Source organism: Dufourea novaeangliae, unplaced genomic scaffold, assembly GCF_001272555.1.
Source record: "Dufourea novaeangliae isolate 0120121106 unplaced genomic scaffold, ASM127255v1 scaffold8, whole genome shotgun sequence".
In the NCBI taxonomy this organism is placed as follows: domain Eukaryota; kingdom Metazoa; phylum Arthropoda; class Insecta; order Hymenoptera; family Halictidae; genus Dufourea; species Dufourea novaeangliae.
This window is the reverse complement of record NW_015373923.1, coordinates 4,439,378-4,461,873: the sequence shown is the minus strand read 5'-3', so window position 1 is coordinate 4,461,873 and position 22,496 is coordinate 4,439,378. Positions and strand designations below refer to the sequence as shown.

Below are 22,496 nucleotides of genomic sequence, written 5' to 3'. Positions count from 1 at the left end.
ACTGAAGAAAACGAAATAAAGTGTGTCTGGATACGTACGATCGTTTTCACTGACAGTCGACGTGTTAACTTTGTATATTTAAAATAAATTTCTTTGTCAATTCTCGTGGACTTGATCCCTTTGGCAAATGAACGCCTTAAATATTCTTAAGAATGATTTTTTTTTATCCCGTTATCGTAGATCTGTCTACAATTTGGTCTCGCCACGTTATATCATAATGTTGCGTGCGGTGAAAGTGTCTGGGGCAGTTTCGAGTTCAAAGATAAAAGTTAAATTATTATTATTACCCGATAGATAGATCGTTACGCAACGCCGTTCGGTGACTTTCGATCGAAAATACATAAATCTCGGCCGCGAACGAACCCATTGATCGTCGATTACTACCGCGACTGATACTGACGATCGTAATTAACGGCCGTTGAACCACCGCGACCACCGCGGAAATCTATTTCCACAAGCATTAACATTCGAAATATATTGATATATAAAAAAAAATAGTAATTACATATCTAACCAGTGGCGGGAAAATTGTTTGAATATGAAACAAGATTAATCATTTGCTTATTTCAGTAACTTAATTTACTTGTTTTTATATGCAATGTTCATTTACTGATGCATCCACCCTATGTTCGTATAGTCTTCCTAATTAAACGAAAGGTTACGATTTGTTCAGGTTGAACTCCGTCTCTCGGTGGAAAAATGGTGTCGAGACGGAAGATTCTGTCTCGATCGAGGGACAATCTCGTCGAGTCACAATACGAGGACCAGGACGAAGAGGACGTGTGGTATAATCTCGATAAACTTTACAAGGTATTCGAGTTAGACATTACCAATGCATTTCTAGTGGAAATCGAAAGATCTAAATACAATAGTAAACAGCCTCACCATCCTAGGTAGCCTGTATAAGCTTCTTTATGTTATTAATTTACCTTTCAATCAAGAATAAAGAAGAAATCATTACTAGATTGCGGAAGTTTATAGAAATTTACAATTTCAAATACTAATACTTGAAAATTGAAACGAAGTAGGATTTTAAATTTTATTTTTAAAGAATTTTGCAAATTTAGCTCTTTTTGTTATATAAGTTATGTTTATCTCTTTGTTATATTAATTTTTTACCTATGTGTAAATTTTACATCGAGGGACAAATTCGATTGTTGAGCGTTAATTATTGTGAATGGTACCTTTAATGGTAACTCTACCGTTTTTTTTCCCTAAAATTGGTCAATCTATTGTCTGTCAATCTACTGTTTATCTAGTAATAATATCAAAGAGTTTCGTAACTTTTATTTTCAGCGTGTAACCATTTTAGTAGCGGGGGCCTGTCACACTGTCACTTTCGTTTTCAGGATCACATTCAAGAAGTGCTGGACAAATGGAATCAGATCGACGACGAAATTTGGGCCAAGGTGATCGTTTTCGAAAGGAATCGAAGGGTGGCGAAGGCGTACGCCAGGGCACCGGTTCTCACGATTAACGGATCGAACGACGGTTTCGATGGTTTCAGGTACATAAATTCGAAATGATTCATACCACCAAAAATGTGTACGGCTGATAAAAAGGTCGGGAATGGAACAACACGGATTTTCACTCTCTCTTTTTGGGATTCTTCGATACGAATGGAAGAATTCTTCAGTGAATCCACTTTGTCACTTATGAAAAATGCGTACAATACAATTTAGAAGTGTACGTTAATAATTTTAAAAAATTTGATACACTAGGTATCCCATTTAAGCGTGATCCTGTGAATACCTTTTTTACTTGTGAAAAAGCAAAAAATAGTTTCTACGTAATTTGAATGGTATTAAATGTTCAGTATCCTGCAAGTGTTGTTTTTCAATTATTTCTCTCTCGCAGTTTTTAAGGTCATCGATGTTTTTTTTCTACATAACTACATATTTTCTCCTATTACATGGCGTAGCTCATAAAAAACTACATTTAGATATGTACTATGATATGACCATGGAAAAATATATGTAACATATATAACAATAATTATATTGTTATATATATTGTTGTATTTTTAATTTTGCGCCATCTTCGAAAAAGTTGCAAAGTATTTAATACGCTATTTAGTAAGAGAAAATAAGTTCTCTTAACCGTTGTCGCATTTCTGTATAAATAATACAAATAGAAATTATTCTCTACTTTTTAGTGCATTTCTAAATCGGTCCATATTTTTTGAAAAAAACTTTTTTATTCACAATGTATGTGTATTAATAAGAGTCTGCGATTAATCAAAGAATTATAATCATAAGAATATTATATCTTGTGATTTATCGAAGAAAATTAACGGTGAGACACATACGTTCGTTTCTGTTATCCAGGATAGGACTGTGCGGCTTCGAGAACCCGATGAGGGACGTGAAAACGGAGGAGGCGAAGAAGCACATAAACCAGGGCGTGAAGATCAAGATGGACGAGCAGGGGAACATCCTGATAAAACGTCTCTGTAAAAATAATGTTTACATAAAGCCGACCAGTCAGGAGGACAACGCAATTGGAGCAGAAATCGCGCGGAATTCACAAGGAGCGTTGGAACACGAGAAGCCAGGGAAAGTAAGCGCTACTGCCGCCACTTAGCCCCGTTTCCACTAACGCGTCATACTATATTTTTTTTTCCTTTTTCGTTTCTGTGTCTCTATCATGATCCTCGAAATCATCCGCAATTTCCGATAACGAAAAATCACCTCGGGGTCAGAATTTCTTCGTTCGAATAGAAAGTCGTGAGAACTATTAAGATTGTGTACACAATTTATCATTACCCTATGAACATTCTCCTTTATTATTGTGAACGTTTTATATTAATCAAAACATCATTTATCGTATACATCTTATTGTTGATATCGCGTATTATTTTTCATTGTTAGGTGTTCGATATGAACAAATTTCAAACGAATCTCTCACGCGAAACAAGAAGAGCTTACCCGGACAGAAGAAGACTGGAGATGCAGTGTCTGAGCGCGATCGTGTTCGTTCGATCCGAGGCGGATCTACTTCAGTCTCCCGTTTGGGTTCTGATTGTAAATGTTGTTGGTTTAGACATGTTGAAGTCCAAATTACCACCAGGTATGACGCCCGAACGATACAATTGAGTTTTTCGTAATCCTTCTGATAAACATTACTTAAAGTTCATAGTTGAGATAAATGGTAACTCCATAAGAATATGGTTCAATAAACAAAGTTCACATTAGAGATGAATATATAAAACTGTTCGGTATAGGCAAGGACTAAATTATAGCCAAAGTTGATAAACATACTCGGAATATTAGTTCCCGTATAAACAGGAAAATAATTCCTATTCGCAAAGCTTGTTAAGTTTTTGAAACGAATTTAAAATATAGTCAACCATGAAAACTATGTTTTCAATAATGCCCGGAAAATAAATTAATTATTACCATGACAATCAATAATTGTATATAAAATCGAAAACGGTACTTATCAAAGGAATAAATTAATAATAGTGTCAAAGAATGAATACCCATCCTAAATAGCACATGACGCCTTGAAGACGCCAATTGTACGGCTATTTTAGGTCTAAGACGCCTTTAAGCCGTCTTCAAAGTGTCATTAGACGTCATGTGCTATCTGGGATAAGATTCTGAAAAGAGCAAAGTGAAAATGAACATGTATGTGCGTTTCTTATAAATAATTTTTTAATTGTAGTTTTTAAGGAACATTTACGTAGAACGTTTTGTTAACAATTATACAAATTAGTTTTAGCACTACAAAGGCCGGTGGATATAAAGAACAGACCGAGGATACCGATTCCCGACGAAGATCCCTACAGCGTGGCGGGCGTTTCGTCCTCCATTGGAGTCTCGGAGGCCTTCCAGCAGGATCGCGAGACTAGAGACCAAATTTACGCTCAGTCGACCAGCTGTAGACAAAGAAGAGCCGAGAGACCACCGAAACTACCGCCCAGGGAGAATCTCTATAGCCACGATATACCCAAAGTGCTTATTTCACTTTTTTCCAAATAATTATAGTTGTTCATAAAATCATTTGAATCATTTGATGATTCAATTGAAATTCATAATTTTCTTCAGTTTCATATTGTAAATCGTAGTATTTAACAGTGAAATACTTGTCCAATGGATATTAATAAAAAAAAATCTTTTGTTAGAGTTTGTTGATAATCTGAATGAAGAAAATTTCATATCTCTATTTTCATAATTTCAGCCCGATTACGATGACATAGAGGATGACTATGCCAGGAAACCTGTCATAGCGAGTGAAGAAAAGAGACGACACGATGATAAGAAAAAATACGGTATAAAGAAATTTCTTATTATTTTGTTGAACAGAGAATTGACGATGTATCGTAGCGAAGTGTAATTCATATATTTTATTTAATTTTCCAGATGATCCGTATTATTGCGGATTACGAGCTCGTGTTCCGAATTTTGTCAAGATGGCGAAGAACAGCAAGGTCTCGACGAGAGGATACTCTAGACCCCCACAGGGACCCACATACGCTGCCGCAGGGTATGCAAGCAGCCAGTCCTCTCAAATCTATGGCCATTTACCCGGGAATCGACCTCCAATTATGTATCATGCGAGAAGCTTTGAAAGTGGACTCGGTACTACGATTCACGTCTGATAGAATATAGAAATAAGACCAAGACCGTTATCAAGCCAAGTTTCGAGTTTTTTTTACAGATTTTTACTCAGAAGCATTCGCTTAAAGAAACATAACTGAATTCGATAACTCAATTTCATTGTATTCTGTTTTGCACACTTGAATTGCGATAGAAATGCACACAGACAGTTCAATGACAGACCATTCATACACAATTTATTTTCTGAATTACAGACTCTGATGGCAGAAACGAGTCACCGTATAATCATGTATATGGAAGGTTTCCGATACCGACTAGAGGTGTAATACCTCCGTCACCTAGAGCAATGTACATCGGAGAATGGGATTAAAACTAATGAACGTTAAGCAGATGGAAAGATTGCGTATAAACGAATGAACAACAGATGATCCAGGGGCAATGCGGGAGGTCATCACCAGAAGATCATTGTAACAAGAACAAATAGAAGAAACTCATACACCGGAAGAAGAAGAAGATGGGACAGAGAATGCTGGATGGATTAGAAATCGGAATGAGAATAATATGCAAGATGGTTAATAGTTAAGAGCAGAAAGAACTAAAACCAGGAGAGATGAAGAAAATAGATGAAGGGAGAACTAATCTTCCGTTTGTACCTATAAACTGTATATTGTTAATGTACTACATAAAATACTCCAATTTTTATTGCAATAAAATTGTAGAACAATGTGTACTGTCATTTATGAATCTTTCAACAGGAAAATAGGAAACGTTGCTAACTAGAAACCCTGATAACCAGTTGTGTACAAGTTTTGAGCAAATTACCACTTCCGGTACACTCCGACCAAGAAATTAGTGAATATCACACTTTTAATTATTCACCGCGACAATTATACTACACTACACTCTTGTATTCAACGACTGATTATGTAATATATGAATTAGCATTCACTTACAAAATCACGTCAAATTATTCTTGGAACCCATTGACTTGTATGGTAATGCTTGACCGTCTCTTCACACGATACAACTTCACCGCTCGAGTTTTATCTAATTGTAATTAACAAGCTATGAGGCCTACCTAACATTTCAGCAAACGAGATTTTTCGAACCTAGTAGCTCCTTGATTTTTGGTATCAGGTTTGTCAACTTTCTAACAGTTCCCTGATTTGCTCGTGAGAACAGAAAGAGACACAACGCGATACTTCGCAATCTGGCAACATCGCACGAAATACACAGCGCCCTCTGGGTTCCCGACACACCTCGAGACGTTTTCTTTGGAAAAACAGACTTTAACAAGATTGTGTTAATTTGATAATTTTCTTTATTTCCTTAACTTCCTATGAACTTCACTCTTATTCATTTGATAACCCATCTGCTAGTGCCTTCAATTTCTCTTCAGGAATTTTCGATTTTAACAAATTTATCGCATGATCTACAACTTCCTTCTCATTTGTTTCCAAAATTTCTATAACTTCTTCTGTTGTAGAAACCTTTGCTATTTCTACCCAATACCCTTCAAGATACTTCAACAATTCTTTCATCGTTTCTTCCGAGTCCTCTTCTTCCACTTTCATTGCTGGAAATATTTACAAAATTCATACATGTTATATTAATAAAACAGTAATTTTCAGCATTCTTACAGAATTTTTTACGTATTTCTTTCTAAATTGTTTACCTGTGCTAATGCTTAGAATAATTTTCAGAATTGTGCAATTTATATCTACTGTAGAGTCCGCCCTCAAAAATCCTTTCCACCGAAAATCGAGAATCATTTCTGCACACCTATGGACGCAAGAAGCCTTCGTCTCGTCTAGAGGATAAAGATTCCACGGATCGATGAAATTCGCTAAGATTCTCCGTGGAATTTCCACAGTTCGAACAAGATTGTCGTCTTGCGAGATTTCTTGATGAATTTGGTGTCCCTTTCGAAGATTGTAAAACAATTCTAACCAATCCTCAAGGTACTTTAAAGTGGGGGCTAAGTAGGAGGCTTCATCTTGAGGAATAACTTCTTCGAATGATTCTAACATGCCTGTAAATTGTTTATTCATCGAACAGATATTAACAATTGTTTTGTTGGGGATTTCAGGTGTAAATCCTGTACTTTTAGAAAAATCATCACTGGTATTATATGCAGAGCTGAAAAGAAGTCCAGTGGAAGGAACGCAGGTCTGGTTGGTTAAATCCCCATGGGCCCACTTTCTCTAACACAATCGTAGAGACAAAGCACACGTATTTTCATCATGGGCCGAAACGATCGGACACACAGTCGAATTATATAGCATCGTATGATGAAAAAAGCGAACAGGACACATTGGGACAGAGTGGGATAGAGCGATAACGCGAGCGATCCGACGAACTTCAAAGTAATGTCGCAGCTTCTCAGAGTGCTATCATTGACCTGCGGTAGCGAGTATTCCTCTTGCCCCTGTGCCGTCCCGCTAGACTTCTTTCCAGCTCTGTACCCTGATAAAGTTAGCAAAAGCACAATGTTACACCTAAACCCCCCAGCAATAGGCATTGTTTTCAGTTTCATGAATAACAATCAGAGAACACAATACAACTTTATACCTGGAAGAAAACTGGATGATTGAAAAAGTTCATCCAACAACGTTTTCCCATTTGGAAGATCGATCTCTGCCGAAGAACGCAGAAAACTTGTCGTTGCAATTAGAAGCTCCTCTATAATAATTCATTTCATGATCGGTAACAAACTTCCAAATTATCAAATGACCGAAATTACTTATAAGCATTAAAAAAAAAGTTTGCATTACCTAAAATATAATTAATAATTTACCGTTCGTAGAACTTTTCAATATAAAAGGAACTACTTCTCTCAAGTACGTGGAATTTCGCAAATTGACTCGCCACTTTGAATCTGGATTATTTTGAATATTCCAAAGCGCAGAACGTAAAAGCCGAAGAATTTGCACCAGCGTAGGAGTGTCTTCAGAAAAAAGGTGACGAAGAATTGTTTCCAAAAGTGCGTCTTTAGTTCCTAATATTTCAAGCGCTGATTGTTCACAAGTCATGTTGCCAATTATTCCCAAAACTATTTCCTATAAATTATATAAAAACATTATATTAATCACAAAAAAATTGAATAAACTTAAACATTTTATTTTGAGGATTAAAATACTTAGGAGGTATAAGTAAAAATAAAAATGGATACTATTCTTAAAGAAACAAAAATGTTATAGTTCTTATATTATATATTAAGTTATAGTGCAAACCATTGTACATATACATAAGAAAAACAATTTCTTTAGAAAGATGTATTGCATAATGATAAATAAATCTGAAGGAAGCAATAGATCAGAATATCATGGAATTAAGAAATTAAGGATAAGTGTTTGAAATTTCAAGATCAAGGAACTCTGCAATTTTAAAGAAATCATTGTCTACAAGGAACTGAACAATCTCTTTCTCTGTGGTTATATCCCATAAAGTACAGAGGTCAGTTTCCAATTTTTCATTCCAGCCATTCTCAGGAACCTACAGAATATACGACAATTTTAATTATGTGAAATCCAATGACATAAAACATTGCTGATAATGTCAACATATAATTTCGTGAAACTAGAAACGAACTAGAACATAGAAAACTGCATTGACACGAATTTAAAAGTGACATGATCCAAGTGAAAAGAACTTTCATAGTTACCTTTGCCACCGAAAGTAAAGTATTGATTATCCATTTGCCACTGTAAAGAGTATTTCCCACAGTGTCTCCTTTCAATTTCTCAATTTCACTTTCTCCGACATCCTGAGCTTCTAAGACGACGTTTGGTTCAACCTTCTCATTCTCGGTCTCCTCGACTTCGCTCATGTTTTCTGTTCGTGGAAACGCTACTTTCTCTATTACTGACTATTATTAAAATTGTGATATACTCGGTAACTTAATATTGGTATAACGAACACGATGGCTGAAGGTATAAAAACAAAATCCTTTAACGGTTTATACACGAATTTTTAGTTCGAACTTGCCACAGCTGATTAAGGTAAATGAAGGTAACCTAACCTTTCGCAAAATGCAGCGTTACTTCGATTATTCTGTTTTTTACATCATAATATTTACATATTTGCGAATTGAGCGGTATATATGAAAATCAGATAATTAAGAATATTTTATGTGCTGCAAATTTTATTTTGCAATTTCAAAATTGTATCGATAATGCGACATTAAATTCGATACCCATCGAGAAAATTGATATTTCGATTTTGATGATTGATTTAAATTTGAAATCCAACTGGTTTAGAATGAAAAATTTAGAAAAACTAAACTTAATTATTTAATACAAGGGTCTGTAAAGAGAGTTTATAAAGAAAGAATAATGGAATTTATTACAGACAACAATCGTATGCCACCAGATAGACAGAGAGAGAGAGAGAGAGAGGCAGGCGGTCGTACGGAAGATTGCAATATACAGAAGACGGAATTATTTGGAAGTTAAATTAACATTATTTTGTAAATCTAAATGATATTTAAGCCTATTGCAATTGAATTTATACAGATACTATTGTCAATTGTATATTGTCTTGTAATTATTTAAATAAAAAGCAATAAAGTAATTCAAGTTGTATGAAGTGTGCAATAGTTAATGTGTTAGTATATTGTATTTTGCTAAGAGAATGTTATATACCAGAAGATTAATAAAGAAATTGAATATTTTAAAGGGGTCACAAGCGTTTGAATCGAATTGATCTAAGTAGACTGTAGTGACTTCTAGTGACCAGACTCCACATTAGGCGCGTCTTTTATTAAAATTTAAATATTGATTAAAAAATTCGTAACTGACAAGAAATTAAATAAAACTTTGTAACTGACGAGTAATTTAGTAAACAACCTAATAGCAGTAGCGTAGAAAATATTTTACTGTGATTTGCACGAGTTTTTTTGGTGTTTTTCGTATGTAAATACATGCGATGGTTTGTAGCCGTTGCTATGCAACAGATTAATACAACATAAAATTCATGAAATTCACACGAAACATGCATTGAAGCTCGCAGCACGTTCCAATTGTAATTAAGGATGGCAGACGACGTGAAGCCAGAAGTAATTAAGAAGACGCAAGATCTGCTTGGAAAATATTTTAAGAAACCACCGCTTACTGAGAAACTTCTGAAGAAACCACCGTTTAGATTTCTTCACGACATTGTGTCGGTGGTAACGTATCATTCGTACATTCCATTTTGCAAAAAAAATTCAAATATTTAATATTTGTGTACTGAGAAAGAAATGTACGTGCTAGGTGATAAGGGAAACTGGTTTCTTGGATGGTTTGTACACTGAACATGAACTGAACTCTGAGAATATAAACAACAAAGAAGCAAAACTTGCCTACTTAACAAAATTGATTGATGTTGTCAGTAAGTTAATAACATTCTTTCTGTTAAGACACAAAACGCTTAATGTTCTTGCACCGATTCTTGATATTATACTTCACGATAATTTCAGAACTAACTACTGGTGCTAACTTGACTGTGAGAGCCAGTAAAATAATTTCTGGCCAGGAACCCACTAAGACGAATGAGTTACTACAGACAATTGGGAAAGCCTTAGACAAAAAGGTAACATGCAAATATAGTACGTTTTACAATGCAATTCCTTTAAGGATATAAAACTATGAATAAATACTTTCTAAATCAGATAAATAGTGCTGAAGCTATAGAGCATTATAAAAGGAACTTGGAGATAGGTAAATCAACTGTGAAAGGTAAGTCGTCTGCCAGGAAAGAAGAAAAGAAAACATCATCTAAAGAGATTTCTCAAAAGAGAGTTACACCGGGCAAGGATAGGTCTTCTGACCGAAGAAAAAAAATTTCCACTGAGAATCATGCATCAAAAAATGATCTGGAAACACATAAAAGTGAAAATCAGGAATCTCAAACAAAAGTCGAAGGTGCACAAGCTTCTGTAACTGAGGTAAGTAATCACATAATATTTAGCTTTGTAAACGTAACAAAAAATATTTGCAGTTTATCCTTTGTAGTCATCACGGGATAAAGTTTCTTCGTCGGCGCATAGAAGAAAAACTTCGTCTGCTAAACCAAAACCCAGTATATCTAATGTGCCTCCATCCGAGACAACTCCTTCACAAGAAAATGCGAATATAGATAAAAAAGTGGACGAGAACAGAAAACAAAAGGAAATTGAAACTAAATCGAAACAAACTACGTATAATGAAAATAATGAATCTCTGAAGCGTGAACAAAATGTATCGGATACAATACACTTAGGGTCTAAGTCTATAAACAACGTAGATAATAAAGTTAATGAAAGCACAGAAAACATGAAGGCGGAACGTAACGAAAATGAAGTGATAAATCATGAAATTTTCAGTCAGAACGAGGAAAAGTCGGACAGTGTAACATTAAAAACTCAAAAGTCTCAGTTGGAGAATAGTGATATTAGGTACCTTCTAAATATATTCTATATCGAGTATCCAGTAAATTGTAGTACAATCGAGAAACAGATGTCATCTATTCGGTTGTACCACGATTCACTAGACATCCTGCCTTCCCTACAAAACTTGGTAGTAATTCGATGTTTGGTACTTCCAGTCTTTCACAATCAAATAATAGACCAAAAACTTCTTTACGTCCTCCTAGTGCGAGACCAATTAGTGCCAGGCCTGCAGCACCTAGATTACGGGGAAAGCCAGAATTAATTGTTAATGAAGAAATACTGTGAGCAATATCTTGAATGTGCTCTTTTGCAAAAATGTTATGAAAAGTTTTGGTTGATAATTACAACTGCTTTTTCTAGAACACCCATGGGTAATATCAGTGTTATCGTCGAAAATTCTGAAACTAAAGAAGACGATGATGCTGAGGACATGGTAGTTATGGAAACTAGAGGTGGCGGTGATTCTCTGGAAAATAACGGTACATTCAAAGTTGACGATCAATTAACTCAAGAACATGGACATCTTGTTGCTCAAATATTAGAAACACAGAAAGAACTCGTTAATCATGAGAACGTAGATGTGATACCTAAAAAGACAAATATTGTAAGCGCGCACAGATTTTTTTCTTCTTTTTCGCGGAATTAGTGTACTTCAATATGAACTTATTATTAGGCATGGGACACAAGTACAAAGCGAGATGTAGTTATTAAGGAAGTCGATAAACTCCGTAACACAATTCAAACTTTGACTCGTGCAACTAATCCACTTGGAAAGTTGTTTGATTATTTTCAGGTACAGTTGATAGTATTAAAAAACAACAATATCGTTTTTATGACGTATTTAATAATATTATATTTGTAGGAAGATGTAGAGATAATGCAGAAAGAATTACTGGAATGGCGACATCAACATCAACAATTGAACGAACAATTAAAGATAGAAAAATTGTGAGAATGTTAGGAATATTTTATCTTTAAAACAACGTGACACATATACGATAAGTTTATTTTCTTTCAGAAAGACGCAAGAATTGATAGAACCTATGAAAGAAACATTAAAAGAAATCGATCAAAACATGAAAGTACAATTGGATAAAATATGTCAAGCAAAGGCACAAATAATGAAAAACGATCAAAGGATACAAACGTTATTAAATGGCCGGGTTTGAATATCATTCTTGGTATACGTCTATTATTAAAATATTTTTTAATACTTTTTAACGTGTGTCCTGTTAAACATTCCACTTTTTTCAACTTGTATAGGTAATGTATATATGTAAAATAATGGAACATGTAATATACATTGTAATATACTCTATTAAATATATGTGCAATGTCTTACTTTATTTCTTCGTACATAAGCAGGAACATCCATAGAAAATATGTAACTTAAAAAATTTTATTGTACAACTTAACTAGAGAACGTTAATTTCTTTTTAGATTTCAAACTTATGTTGTAAAGCTGTGATTTCCTCTAATGGTATACCCTCCACCGTTCTACAATGCTCGAAAAGTGCCTTCAAACCTAGAACACATAATAGATATTCAAACAGAAGAATAGAAAAACCTTTTACATTTAACATAATAACACTTACATTCTTTTTCTTTGTTGCTTATGAACATAATAAGAGCTCTAAATCGCTTGACTTCACTAAGATCTTTCAAGTAACGAAATACAAACTCTCTTCTCTTTACAAATTCAATCCTTAAAACTTCTAATATGTCACTAAAGATATCAGATTCCATAGAGTCTTTAAATATTTTGGGTAAACTATTCTCAGGCAATTGCTGGAATTTCAAAATACATACCGAATTATATACCTATAATGCTAAGAAGTTATAACTTTAACTGCATTATTCTTACCTTTAAGTATTTATACCTAAATTCTGATGATGTATTGGTTTTCCAGTTCATTACGAACTGTACAGCTGTTTTAGGAACTAGTTGTACTATATTATTATCATCTTCTGAAGATGAAGAAGCCTTAACTGAACTATTCTTCTTGATATTATCATCTTTTCTAGTTTCTTCTAATTGTACAGGTTTATTTTTATCACACGTTGATTCTTTATTTTTAACGTTCCATTGATTATTACCAAAATCTGCTTCTTCAACTGGTATTCTTTTTAACGATTTCTAAAAATGATGACTATTTTAAACATCCGTATTAGTTAACTTTTAATGATATATACTCTTACCTTTGAACGTAGATGTGGTGGCTTTGCAACAGGTTCTATTATTACAACGTCATTTTTTTCTGGTAACCAATCAGGAATGCGTAAATATCTTTCTTCTTTCTGTTTCAACGCAGCACCTCCCACGTCAAGTGTTTTTCCATTCTTAACATGTTTTAGATTTTCATTGGTTTTAGTATCTTTTACATTGCATTTAGTTTGCTCGAGAACCTTGTTATTTTTATTTTCAGTATCTTTAACATCTGTTGTTTTAATGCTTGGTACAATACTGGAACATAGCTTTTTTCCAATCTTCGTTTCAATTGTTAATTTCTCAGATGATTTCTCTGTACTTTCCCTCAATGTGCTAATTGACTGCACAAATTAACATTACAGCATTGTGTTTTTTACAATTCTAATTAATACTAAAAACTTCGATTTTTAATTAATACTTACATCCAATGTTTTAATCTTGTTTTCAATTTGAACTAGCAATGATTTTGCATCTTTATTAGATGGTTCCAATTTCAAGATCTTTTCTATGTCTTGTTTGGCTTCTTTGTATTGTTTTAAATTCATTCTAGCTGTAGCTCTCCTGTGATAAGCTTTCACGTAAGTTTCGTCCAATTGTATTGCTGCAGAACAATCTGATTCAGCAGCATACAAACTGAAAAAAATGCCTATTATACCTTACATGTACGGTATATAAAAGAATTAAACGAAGTTAGCTTTTACTATGTAAATATTAGACTTCAGTATAATGTTGACTACATATTATTGAAAAAAAATGTCTACTTGTCTAATTTTAATTGGCAGAGTGCACGATTTGCATAAAACACAGCATCATATGGAAAAAGTTTGATGGCTTCAGTGTAACATCCAACTGCTTTAGCCCATTTCTGTTGCTGTACCAAAGTATTGCCTTCATTTTTGTGTTTTGTCGCTTCATCATGAGCTTTCTCTAATTCTTCTTTAGACATTGTTTCACCTTCAGACTCTTCAAACTGATCTTTTTCCATATCTTTGCATGCTTTGTCCTTGTAAACAATAATGTATAAATAAGGATAATCTCTGAAATATTCTGCAATATTTATACAATGTAACATTTAATAACTTACCACATCAAATTTATCCCAAGCAGAATAATCATAAGACTTAATTCTTTTCGATTTGCTATTATTTCCATTTTTTTTTATAGGAGTATTTTTTGTCTTATTTACTTTTCTACTTCTGATTGGTGGTAAAGTGGTCTGCAACATGATAATTCCTAATAAAATAAAGCATTTTCATGCAACAAGCAATGACTTCATTATATACCTGACCACTTGTTTCCCTTTTTAGCTCCTCATCTTTCTGTTTCATTTGTTCTTCCCAATTTTTCATATCAAGAAATTCTTTCTGCATATCCTCCGCATTATCTTTCACTTGTTTTTGCATTAAAAGTGATTTATCCATTTTTCGAATTGTATTTATGGTAGTTAAAGCAAAAACGTCACTCGTGAATTCAGGTTATCTTATATGCTCCTTATAAAAATGTAAACAAATAATCATTCAGCAATTTATGTTTCTTTGCTATAACGGTTCGCTGCTTAAATAAATAAAACTTTAACTTTATCTGTACATACCGTATATCACTGTATTTTAATGGAATTATAAATACCTCGAAGAGGTTACGCTGTTAGTTGTCATAATATTAAAATTACCACACGTTCTATAAATATACACGTATTACAGTAACTTGTAGCGAATTAAAGTAATTCTCTCTACTTTATCAATTTAAAATGACACTATTATTATCAATCGCAATATGGTTTTATTTGTTCTCAAGCGGACCAAAAAACGACTTTCTCAACAATTTCAAAATAAATCTGTATGGGCGGATTCAGTCCAAACGATTCGATTAATGACGTTCGCTTTGCAATGCTATCCATTGGTCGGCGAGATATCACTATTTCCCCTATGCCGTTCAGCTTGTGGGGTTCGGCAACTTATCAGCTCCCAACCGCTCCCAATCCTCCCAACTATGTGATTCATTTGACGTAACTGAAGTGGGTGTATATACATATATCGGTGTGTATCATGTGTATGAATAAGTCAGAATCAGTAGAATAAGAGATATGTATATAAATAGGTCGTGTATAACCTATAATTTCGTGTGTAAGGACGCTTAATTTAAGGTTTGAATCAAAGTTTGAAGTATTCCAGAGAAGATACGATTAATTTACTGCTTCTGTATTGTTGTCCATGACAAATATACATACACATTGCAGAGGTACGTTCCAATGAAAAAATTCGTGTCATCTTCCTTGGATAAATACGAATCCTATAGTAGATAATATACATCATACATTATGTACATATTTAGTAGGAGGATACGTAAGGGTTACTATTGTGTGTATTAATATTATATATAGTCCTTATATAGAGGTATAGCATTGGCGTAAGTTAACATATCAAGTGGCGGCACCGTTTGATGTCATGGTATTTACTTAGGCCCATGTCCTGCATTCTGTTGTCAGTAGATAGTGTTTCGTATTAAAAAAGGACGATTTCTGACTAACGGTATTTCATTTTTAAGTAGAAAACCTAGAAATATTATAATTACTATGTAGAATGACTGACACCCAAAACATGTTTACCAATGTCCCGAAATTATTCTCGATTGCATGGCATCGAGTACCCACGTAGAAGAATCCATTCTAAAATGTTACATTTACAAAAATTTTGTACCATATATATGCACACTTTTCTACAAGATATGTATTGATATGTTATATACAGATAGATGTATGACTGTTATAAATATAAGAGGAAGTAAATACCTATCACACCCACTGACGAAATGGCGAATACAGGAGTATTACCGTTTGTACGCGGTGTAGATTTCAGCAGCAATGATTTCGGAGTAAGCGTGTAACTTTACTTCGAGATATTTTTGATTCGCTTTTAGAAACACTTCAAGTTTTCATGTTTACAGGGTGGCAAATTTCCGGAATCTGTTCGGCTCATGACCGGAATACAATGGCTGAAATTAGACAAGACAAACCTGATGGAAATCCCAGAAGAAATGGGCAAACTGTTGAAATTGGTACAAAGCACTCACAAGCGTATTACCTGTATTTTTCTCGTTGTATGTGTGCACGTTGTAAGACACGCGATAAAGCTTGACACTTTTCTATGTGTTAAAATAGGAACATCTTTCACTGGTTAAAAACAAACTGGAACGTTTGTACGGAGAACTTACGGAGCTTGGTTGCCTCAGAACTCTAAACATCAGACGTAATAATATTAAATCGAGTGGTATACCGGCGGAATTATTTCATCTGGAAGAGCTTACCACATTGGATTTGAGTTATAACAATTTAAAGGAAGTCCCGGAAGGACTCGAACGAACCCGTTCTCTGTTAAATCTCAATTTAAGTCACAATCAGTAAGTACCGACTGTGTTCTCGTTCGTCAACGTACGATTGGTATTTTTCGTCGGATAACGGCTGACAACATTTTTTTCAGCATAGACACGATTCCCAACACGCTGTTCATTCACTTGACTGATCTGCTGTTTCTAGATCTCAGTGATAATAAACTGGAGACACTGCCACCGCAAACTCGTCGTTTGGCCAATTTACAAACATTGAACTTGAACCACAATCCATTGGGACACTTTCAATTGAGGTAGACAAAACAGTTCGATTGTAGATTAACCGAACGTAGTCGTCGACTTTTCCAGGAAGAAGTACTTTTCTGTCTTTTTTTTTTTTCTTCCGATTTAGGCAACTGCCATCGTTGATGAATTTAACGACCCTACAGATGCGCGATACGCAACGAACGTTAAACAATATCCCCTCGAGTTTGGAGACTCTCACTAATCTTCAGGAACTTGATTTATCGCAGAATAACTTGCCTCGGGTACCGGATGCCCTTTATTCCCTGTTGAATTTGCGCCGCTTAAATTTAAGTGATAATCAAATAACTGAATTGTCGACAGCTATCGGTAGGTGATTCGTTCAGCGTATCGTTTTCTTTTCATACGATCGCGTAAATTGTGCGGTGACGTTCTATCGATATACGTTTCTTTTTCAGAACTTTGGACTAAGCTGGAAACGTTGAACATATGCCGTAATAAGTTAACCGCGATACCTGCTTCATTGTGTAAAATCGTTACACTCCGAAGATTATACTTGAACGATAATCAGTTGGATTTCGAAGGTATTCCTTCAGGGATTGGCAAGTTGTCAGCTTTACAAGTATTTTCCGCAGCCAATAATCATTTAGAGATGATACCAGAAGGCTTATGCAGGTATTTTATGATTCGTCAAAAAATTAAGGATACGTGAAAAAATTACTTATTCCTTCCGAGAACGCACAAGTTTGAAAACTGTTACTGACGTGTCTCTGTAGATGCGGGTCCTTGAAGAAACTGATATTGTCGTCCAATCGATTAATTACCGTGCCGGATGCTATCCATTTGCTTACCGATTTGGAACAACTAGACTTAAGGGATAATCCCAATTTAGTAATGCCACCGAAACCAACCGAGGTACAAAAAGGCTCAGGCATCGAATTTTATAACATTGATTTTTCTCTGCAACATCAACTGCGACTCGCTGGCGCCAATGTACCAGCACCGACTCAAACCGCCAGTATGTAAACACTGGAAATAGTGACGCATAACAACTATTCTAGTATACTCTAGCGTTCCATACTATAACTTAACACATTGTCGACGGTAAACGCAAATCGACGTTTTTCAGTTTTCAGACATAAGAAGACGCGACACAAGAAATCATATCTAGTGCGTATAAACCAATTTTTAATAAAAGATTTATATTTCACTTATATATGTACTGAAAATGTGCGAGAACTGAGGCTCGATTCGTTTCGCGGTACACTATCAACAATGCGTTAACTGTTTCGTTTTTCGAATTGTTCACGGCGTTTTCGTGTGTATTAGGTAGCAAAGATCCGATAGCTCGTAAAATGAGACTTCGCAGAAGACGCGATCAAGAGGAGGCAGACCAGGATCAAGCTAAAATATTGAAGGTACATATATATATATACACATATATAGGGTGACCCAAAACAATTGTAAGTCCTTGAAAGGGATGATTCCTGGGGTGATTTGAAACGGTTTTTTCCTTGGCGAAAAAGTTCTCCGTGGCTTTGTTAACGAGATATTAATGAAAAACCTCGACCAATCAGAGCGCGAGTCAACTGGCCGAGCTCTGATTGGTCGGGGTTTTTCGTTAATATCTCGTTAAAACCTCGATAACATTTTCACTAAGGAAAACTGGTTTCAAATCATCCCAGGGACCCCTCCTTTCTGGGAGTCGAGGGTATTTTGGGACACCCTGTATACGTATATGTATCTTACAATGATGATGATGTATATATTGTTGAGAAATACGGTTCAAAAACATGAAATTCTGTTTGAAATCTGTTTCTTTAGGGCATGAAGGATATAGCGAAGGAAAAGAACAAGGACAAGGAATGCGAAGAGTCTAAAGCAGAATCATTGAAGTAAGCTCATCAACCGTGTTGTAAGAAACATCCGTTAAAAATGTAACGACCGTTCGTGCGTGCATAATTTAATTATCCCTTGGTGTTCTTATTTCATTATTTTTTCTCTTTCTTTTTTTTTCTCTCTTAGACCTAAACGATGGGACGAAACTCTGGAGAAACCGCCGTTAGATTATTCAGAATTTTTCGACGAGGATGCCGGTCAAGTACCTGGTCTGTCGGTATGGGAGATAGAAAACTTTTTGCCGAACGAAATAGAAGAAGTGGCGCATGGCAAGTTTTACGAAGGCGATTGTTACATCGTATTGAAGACTGAAGTCGATGAAACCGGTTCTTTGATTTGGGCGATCTACTTTTGGATAGGGGAAAAGGCTACGGTACGATAAAAACGATTTTGATAACACATAATCAATTTAACCGTCATACGATAAAAGTAGCACGCGTACTCTGAACTGGAAATGTTCTCATTTGTTTGTTGTCGTCGCAGTTGGATAAAAGAGCTTGTGCCGCGATCCATGCTGTAAATTTAAGAAATTATCTAGGCGCGCAATGCCGTACAATTAGAGAAGAACAAAGCGAGGAATCCGATGAATTTTTAATGTTATTCGAATCGGGCATCACTTACATCGAAGGAGGCCGTACCTCGTCTGGGTTTTATACAGTTGAAGACACGGTTTGTACAGAATTTTATACGCACGTATGTTTCGTCTTGTTTCGATATTTTCGTTCATTAATGATACATTGACCTTATTTTTCCATATGAAATCCCTACACTTCATTACGTCGATTAATGCACGTGACCACAGCCGTTTATGACAAGACTATACAGAGTTCACGCCGCGGGTGCTTCGATTCATTTAGAACCTGTACCAGTGCGTTTCGATTCCCTGGATTCTGGTTTCGTATTTGTCCTGGACACAGGCACCAAAATCTTCATGTGGTACGGCAAGAATGCGAAAAGTACGTTAAAATCGAAGGCACGATTAATGGCGGAAAAAGTGAATAAAAACGAAAGGAAAAACAAAGCCGAAATCGTAACGGAAATTATGAATTCGGAGTCGGACGAATTTCTGTCGCGATTGAACGTGAAAGATTCGTCGCAACTTTTACCGATCGTTGTAAGTTACATGTATAGATATATAAATACGTTTCGTACTCTCGGCGAAATGAATCGTGAATTTCAAAGTACAACGGTTACCACGGTAACTTTGTTTCATTGCAGGAACATGTAGATCCAAATTTTGTAGCCCTCACTCCTCGTCTGTATCAAGTTCAACTTGGCATGGGTTATTTGGAATTGCCTCAGGTCGAAGTACCTCATGGAAAATTAACAAATACGCTCTTGAACAATCGGAATGTTTATATACTGGATTGTCACTTGGATGTTTACGTTTGGTACAGTAGAGCACGTCTAAATTTTTAAATCGCGAGTTAACTTTACCATATACATATATATGTATGTATGCATTAACGTTTCTCGGTTCTTGTACGAATTTAGGTTCGGTAAGAAATCAACAAGATTAGTGCGGGCAGCAGCCGTTAAATTGTCGCAGGAATTATTTAACATGATAGAGCGACCGGAGTATGCCATGGTAACCAGATTACAAGAAGGAACCGAGTCTCAGGTACAAAAATATATTGCATACAAGTTCCAAATCATTTTATCGTCTGTCCGCATTGATTTTTATAACATTGACACGATCGACTTAGATCTTCAAGTCTAAATTTACCGGCTGGGATGAAGTCATAGCTGTCGATTTCACTAGAACTGCCGAATCAGTCGCTAAAACTGGTGCCGACCTTACGAAATGGGCTAAACAACAGGAAACGAAGGTATTTATTATTACGAGCGTATGGAACGAAACAGGCAGATACAGTATGTAGTTTTTTTTTTGAAAGCTTTTATTTTTGATCGAGTGATTTTTCTTTTGCCACAGGCGGATTTGGCCGCTCTTTTCATGCCTAGACAGCCGCCGATGTCGTATTCCGAAGCTCAGCAACTTATGTCCGAGTGGAACGATGATTTAGAACGCATGGAACGATTTGTATTAGAAGGGAAAAAATTTGTACGTTTGCCCGAAGAAGAATTTGGGCATTTTTATAGCGGCGATTGTTACGTTTTTCTATGTCGTTATTGGATGGTACGTAATAATCAAGCTTTCTTAAAACGCTAAATTGAAATTAATGATAATAGAATTACGTTGTCAGTATACCATTAGATACCTTATTATCGATTCGTTTTAGCCGTTAGATATCGCTGAAAACGAGGACGGTGAAGAACAGTTCGAAGAAGATTACCAATGTACGGTATATTTCTGGCAGGGAAGAGACGCAGGAAACATGGGATGGCTAACGTTTACGTTCAGGTGGGGAAACGTAAACGTAATTAAATATTTGTTAGTTCTAAATTAGCGATTCACCTAATAATCCTGTTATACTGTTTTGGTAGTTTACAGAAAAAATTTAAATTGCTATTCGGAGAGAATCTGGAGGTTGTAAGAACTCATCAACAGCAAGAAAATCTGAAGTTTTTGTCGTATTTTAAAAGAAAATTCATTATCCACCATGGTAAGCGTAAACAACCTAAGCCATCTGATAGTAACAGGGTTGAGTTTTATCACTTAAGGAGTAATGGAAGTGCATTGTGTACTAGGCTGATACAAATACCAGCTGATTCATCATTGCTGAATTCTTCTTTTTGGTGAGATCATTATAATAACAGTAGTAATTTCGTACATTGTAATTATTATTTATAATATTCATGATAATAATGGTGATGAAAATAGCTAAATCTTTCCTTTTAGTAAAATATTTTTTTCGCTCGTTATCGAAACTTGTGCGTTTTATCTATAATGTGTAATGATTGTATACTTTTTCTAGTTATATTTTGAACGTACCGTTTAATAACGCCGACGAAACAGGAATCGTGTACGCGTGGATTGGCTCTAAGGCGGACAGCGATGAAGCGCGTCTGATCGAAGAAATCGCCGAAGAAATGTTCAATAATGTACGTCATATCTGCAAGATATCCGTGTTGCGATAATTCGCGGTAATTAACGATTCAATGTGAATCAAACGATAAATTGTATTGTTGCTTTATATTTATATTTTACAGCCATGGATAAGTCTTCAAGTTTTAAACGAAGGCGAAGAACCCGATAACTTTTTTTGGGTAGCCCTTGGGGGGAAAAAGCCATACGATACTGATGCGGAGTATATGAGCTACACTAGATTATTCAGGTGTTCAAATGAAAAAGGATACTTTACTATTAGTGAGAAGTGCACTGATTTTTGTCAAGTATGTAACGAATTAGTTAAGCGTGTTTTTCATGCGTGAGTACAATTAAGAAATTTAATAGACCATTTCATTCTATTTCGTTAGGATGATTTAGCAGACGACGATATTATGATCTTGGATAATGGTGAGCAAGTATTTTTATGGCTCGGTAGTAGATGTTCGGAAGTAGAGATCAAATTGGCCTATAAATCTGCTCAGGTAACAACTCGCTCGTACGAATCGTAGAATTTCTGCAACAAATCCGACAGAAGTAAACTATATAATTTGATTTTTAGGTGTACATTCAACATTTGCGAGTAAAGCAACCAGACAGACCGCGCAAATTGTTTCTTACCGCGAAAGGAAAAGAATCGCGAAGATTCGCCAAGTGTTTTCATGGTTGGAGTTGTCATAAAAGGCCGCTTCAATAAAGTAGATTTATCAGAATTTGGTTTTTCGATATCATTTACATCGAACGAAGGCCCAACGTTTTTATCTAGGATAACAATATAGCATGGTTTTATTATATTGTATGCATAGGCACAAAAATTAACAC

The 22,496-nt window shown here is 35.3% G+C and overlaps 5 protein-coding genes across 5 annotated transcripts; 3 read left to right on the top strand and 2 right to left on the bottom strand.

Moving 5' to 3' along the window:
* Positions 1-699: 699 nt before the first annotated feature.
* LOC107194872 lies at positions 700-5,075 on the top strand. Its single transcript, XM_015584580.1, has 8 exons — positions 700-810; positions 1,350-1,507; positions 2,328-2,559; positions 2,871-3,069; positions 3,718-3,956; positions 4,183-4,273; positions 4,365-4,583; positions 4,817-5,075. Exons 1-8 carry the CDS (start codon positions 700-702, stop codon positions 4,930-4,932), a joined length of 1,365 nt encoding a protein of 454 aa, XP_015440066.1. The 3' UTR covers positions 4,933-5,075.
* Positions 5,076-5,914: 839 nt separating this feature from the next.
* Positions 5,915-8,618, bottom strand: LOC107194928. Its single transcript, XM_015584641.1, is given in 6 exon segments — positions 5,915-6,138; positions 6,238-6,594; positions 7,134-7,244; positions 7,360-7,670; positions 7,939-8,057; positions 8,227-8,618. Coding segments are annotated over 6 exon segments (1,287 nt in total). The 5' UTR covers positions 8,392-8,618.
* Positions 8,619-9,594: 976 nt separating this feature from the next.
* On the top strand, positions 9,595-12,140 carry LOC107194591 (TRAF3-interacting protein 1). The gene is made up of 10 exons (XM_015584234.1): positions 9,595-9,729; positions 9,815-9,932; positions 10,021-10,133; positions 10,213-10,488; positions 10,556-10,977; positions 11,127-11,252; positions 11,332-11,575; positions 11,645-11,764; positions 11,834-11,919; positions 11,990-12,140. The coding sequence occupies exons 1-10, from the start codon at positions 9,595-9,597 to the stop codon at positions 12,138-12,140; spliced, it is 1,791 nt and encodes a 596-aa protein (XP_015439720.1).
* A 267-nt stretch (positions 12,141-12,407) lies between these two features.
* LOC107194911 (RNA polymerase II-associated protein 3) lies at positions 12,408-14,957 on the bottom strand. Its single transcript, XM_015584623.1, has 9 exons — positions 14,772-14,957; positions 14,464-14,670; positions 14,265-14,396; positions 13,942-14,183; positions 13,603-13,813; positions 13,171-13,521; positions 12,836-13,108; positions 12,567-12,759; positions 12,408-12,496 (listed from the first exon to the last, which is right to left on the bottom strand). Exons 2-9 carry the CDS (start codon positions 14,599-14,601, stop codon positions 12,408-12,410), a joined length of 1,629 nt encoding a protein of 542 aa, XP_015440109.1. The 5' UTR covers positions 14,602-14,670; positions 14,772-14,957.
* Positions 14,958-15,380: 423 nt separating this feature from the next.
* Positions 15,381-22,479, top strand: LOC107194639 (protein flightless-1). Its single transcript, XM_015584288.1, has 23 exons — positions 15,381-15,418; positions 15,928-16,057; positions 16,124-16,234; positions 16,338-16,576; positions 16,657-16,818; positions 16,917-17,137; positions 17,227-17,443; positions 17,545-17,786; positions 18,098-18,186; positions 18,593-18,663; positions 18,794-19,040; positions 19,151-19,336; positions 19,470-19,781; positions 19,886-20,058; positions 20,162-20,288; positions 20,374-20,496; positions 20,601-20,804; positions 20,908-21,029; positions 21,113-21,364; positions 21,544-21,670; positions 21,779-21,961; positions 22,046-22,159; positions 22,237-22,479. Exons 2-23 carry the CDS (start codon positions 15,989-15,991, stop codon positions 22,369-22,371), a joined length of 3,726 nt encoding a protein of 1,241 aa, XP_015439774.1. The 5' UTR covers positions 15,381-15,418; positions 15,928-15,988; the 3' UTR covers positions 22,372-22,479.
* The last annotated feature ends 17 nt before the right edge of the window (positions 22,480-22,496 follow it).

Excerpts from the sequence above, each read along its gene's own strand:
- LOC107194872 (XM_015584580.1), top strand. The coding sequence starts at position 700 with ATGGTGTCGAGACGGAAGATTCTGTCTCGATCGAGGGACAATCTCGTC. Across the intron at positions 811-1,349 it reads ATCTCGATAAACTTTACAAG|GATCACATTCAAGAAGTGCT; the intron begins GTATTCGAGTTA and ends TTTCGTTTTCAG. Across the intron at positions 4,584-4,816 it reads AAGCTTTGAAAGTGGACTCG|ACTCTGATGGCAGAAACGAG; the intron begins GTACTACGATTC and ends TCTGAATTACAG.
- LOC107194591 (XM_015584234.1), top strand. The coding sequence starts at position 9,595 with ATGGCAGACGACGTGAAGCCAGAAGTAATTAAGAAGACGCAAGATCTG. Across the intron at positions 11,765-11,833 it reads AGTTGTTTGATTATTTTCAG|GAAGATGTAGAGATAATGCA; the intron begins GTACAGTTGATA and ends TTATATTTGTAG. Across the intron at positions 11,920-11,989 it reads CAATTAAAGATAGAAAAATT|AAAGACGCAAGAATTGATAG; the intron begins GTGAGAATGTTA and ends ATTTTCTTTCAG.
- LOC107194911 (XM_015584623.1), bottom strand. The coding sequence starts at position 14,601 with ATGGATAAATCACTTTTAATGCAAAAACAAGTGAAAGATAATGCGGAG. Across the intron at positions 14,184-14,264 it reads CTTGGGATAAATTTGATGTG|GACAAAGCATGCAAAGATAT; the intron begins GTAAGTTATTAA and ends ATTGTTTACAAG. Across the intron at positions 13,109-13,170 it reads CACCACATCTACGTTCAAAG|AAATCGTTAAAAAGAATACC; the intron begins GTAAGAGTATAT and ends CATCATTTTTAG.
- LOC107194639 (XM_015584288.1), top strand. The coding sequence starts at position 15,989 with ATGGCGAATACAGGAGTATTACCGTTTGTACGCGGTGTAGATTTCAGC. Across the intron at positions 19,337-19,469 it reads TTTATACAGTTGAAGACACG|CCGTTTATGACAAGACTATA; the intron begins GTTTGTACAGAA and ends ACGTGACCACAG. Across the intron at positions 21,671-21,778 it reads CCGAAGAAATGTTCAATAAT|CCATGGATAAGTCTTCAAGT; the intron begins GTACGTCATATC and ends TATATTTTACAG.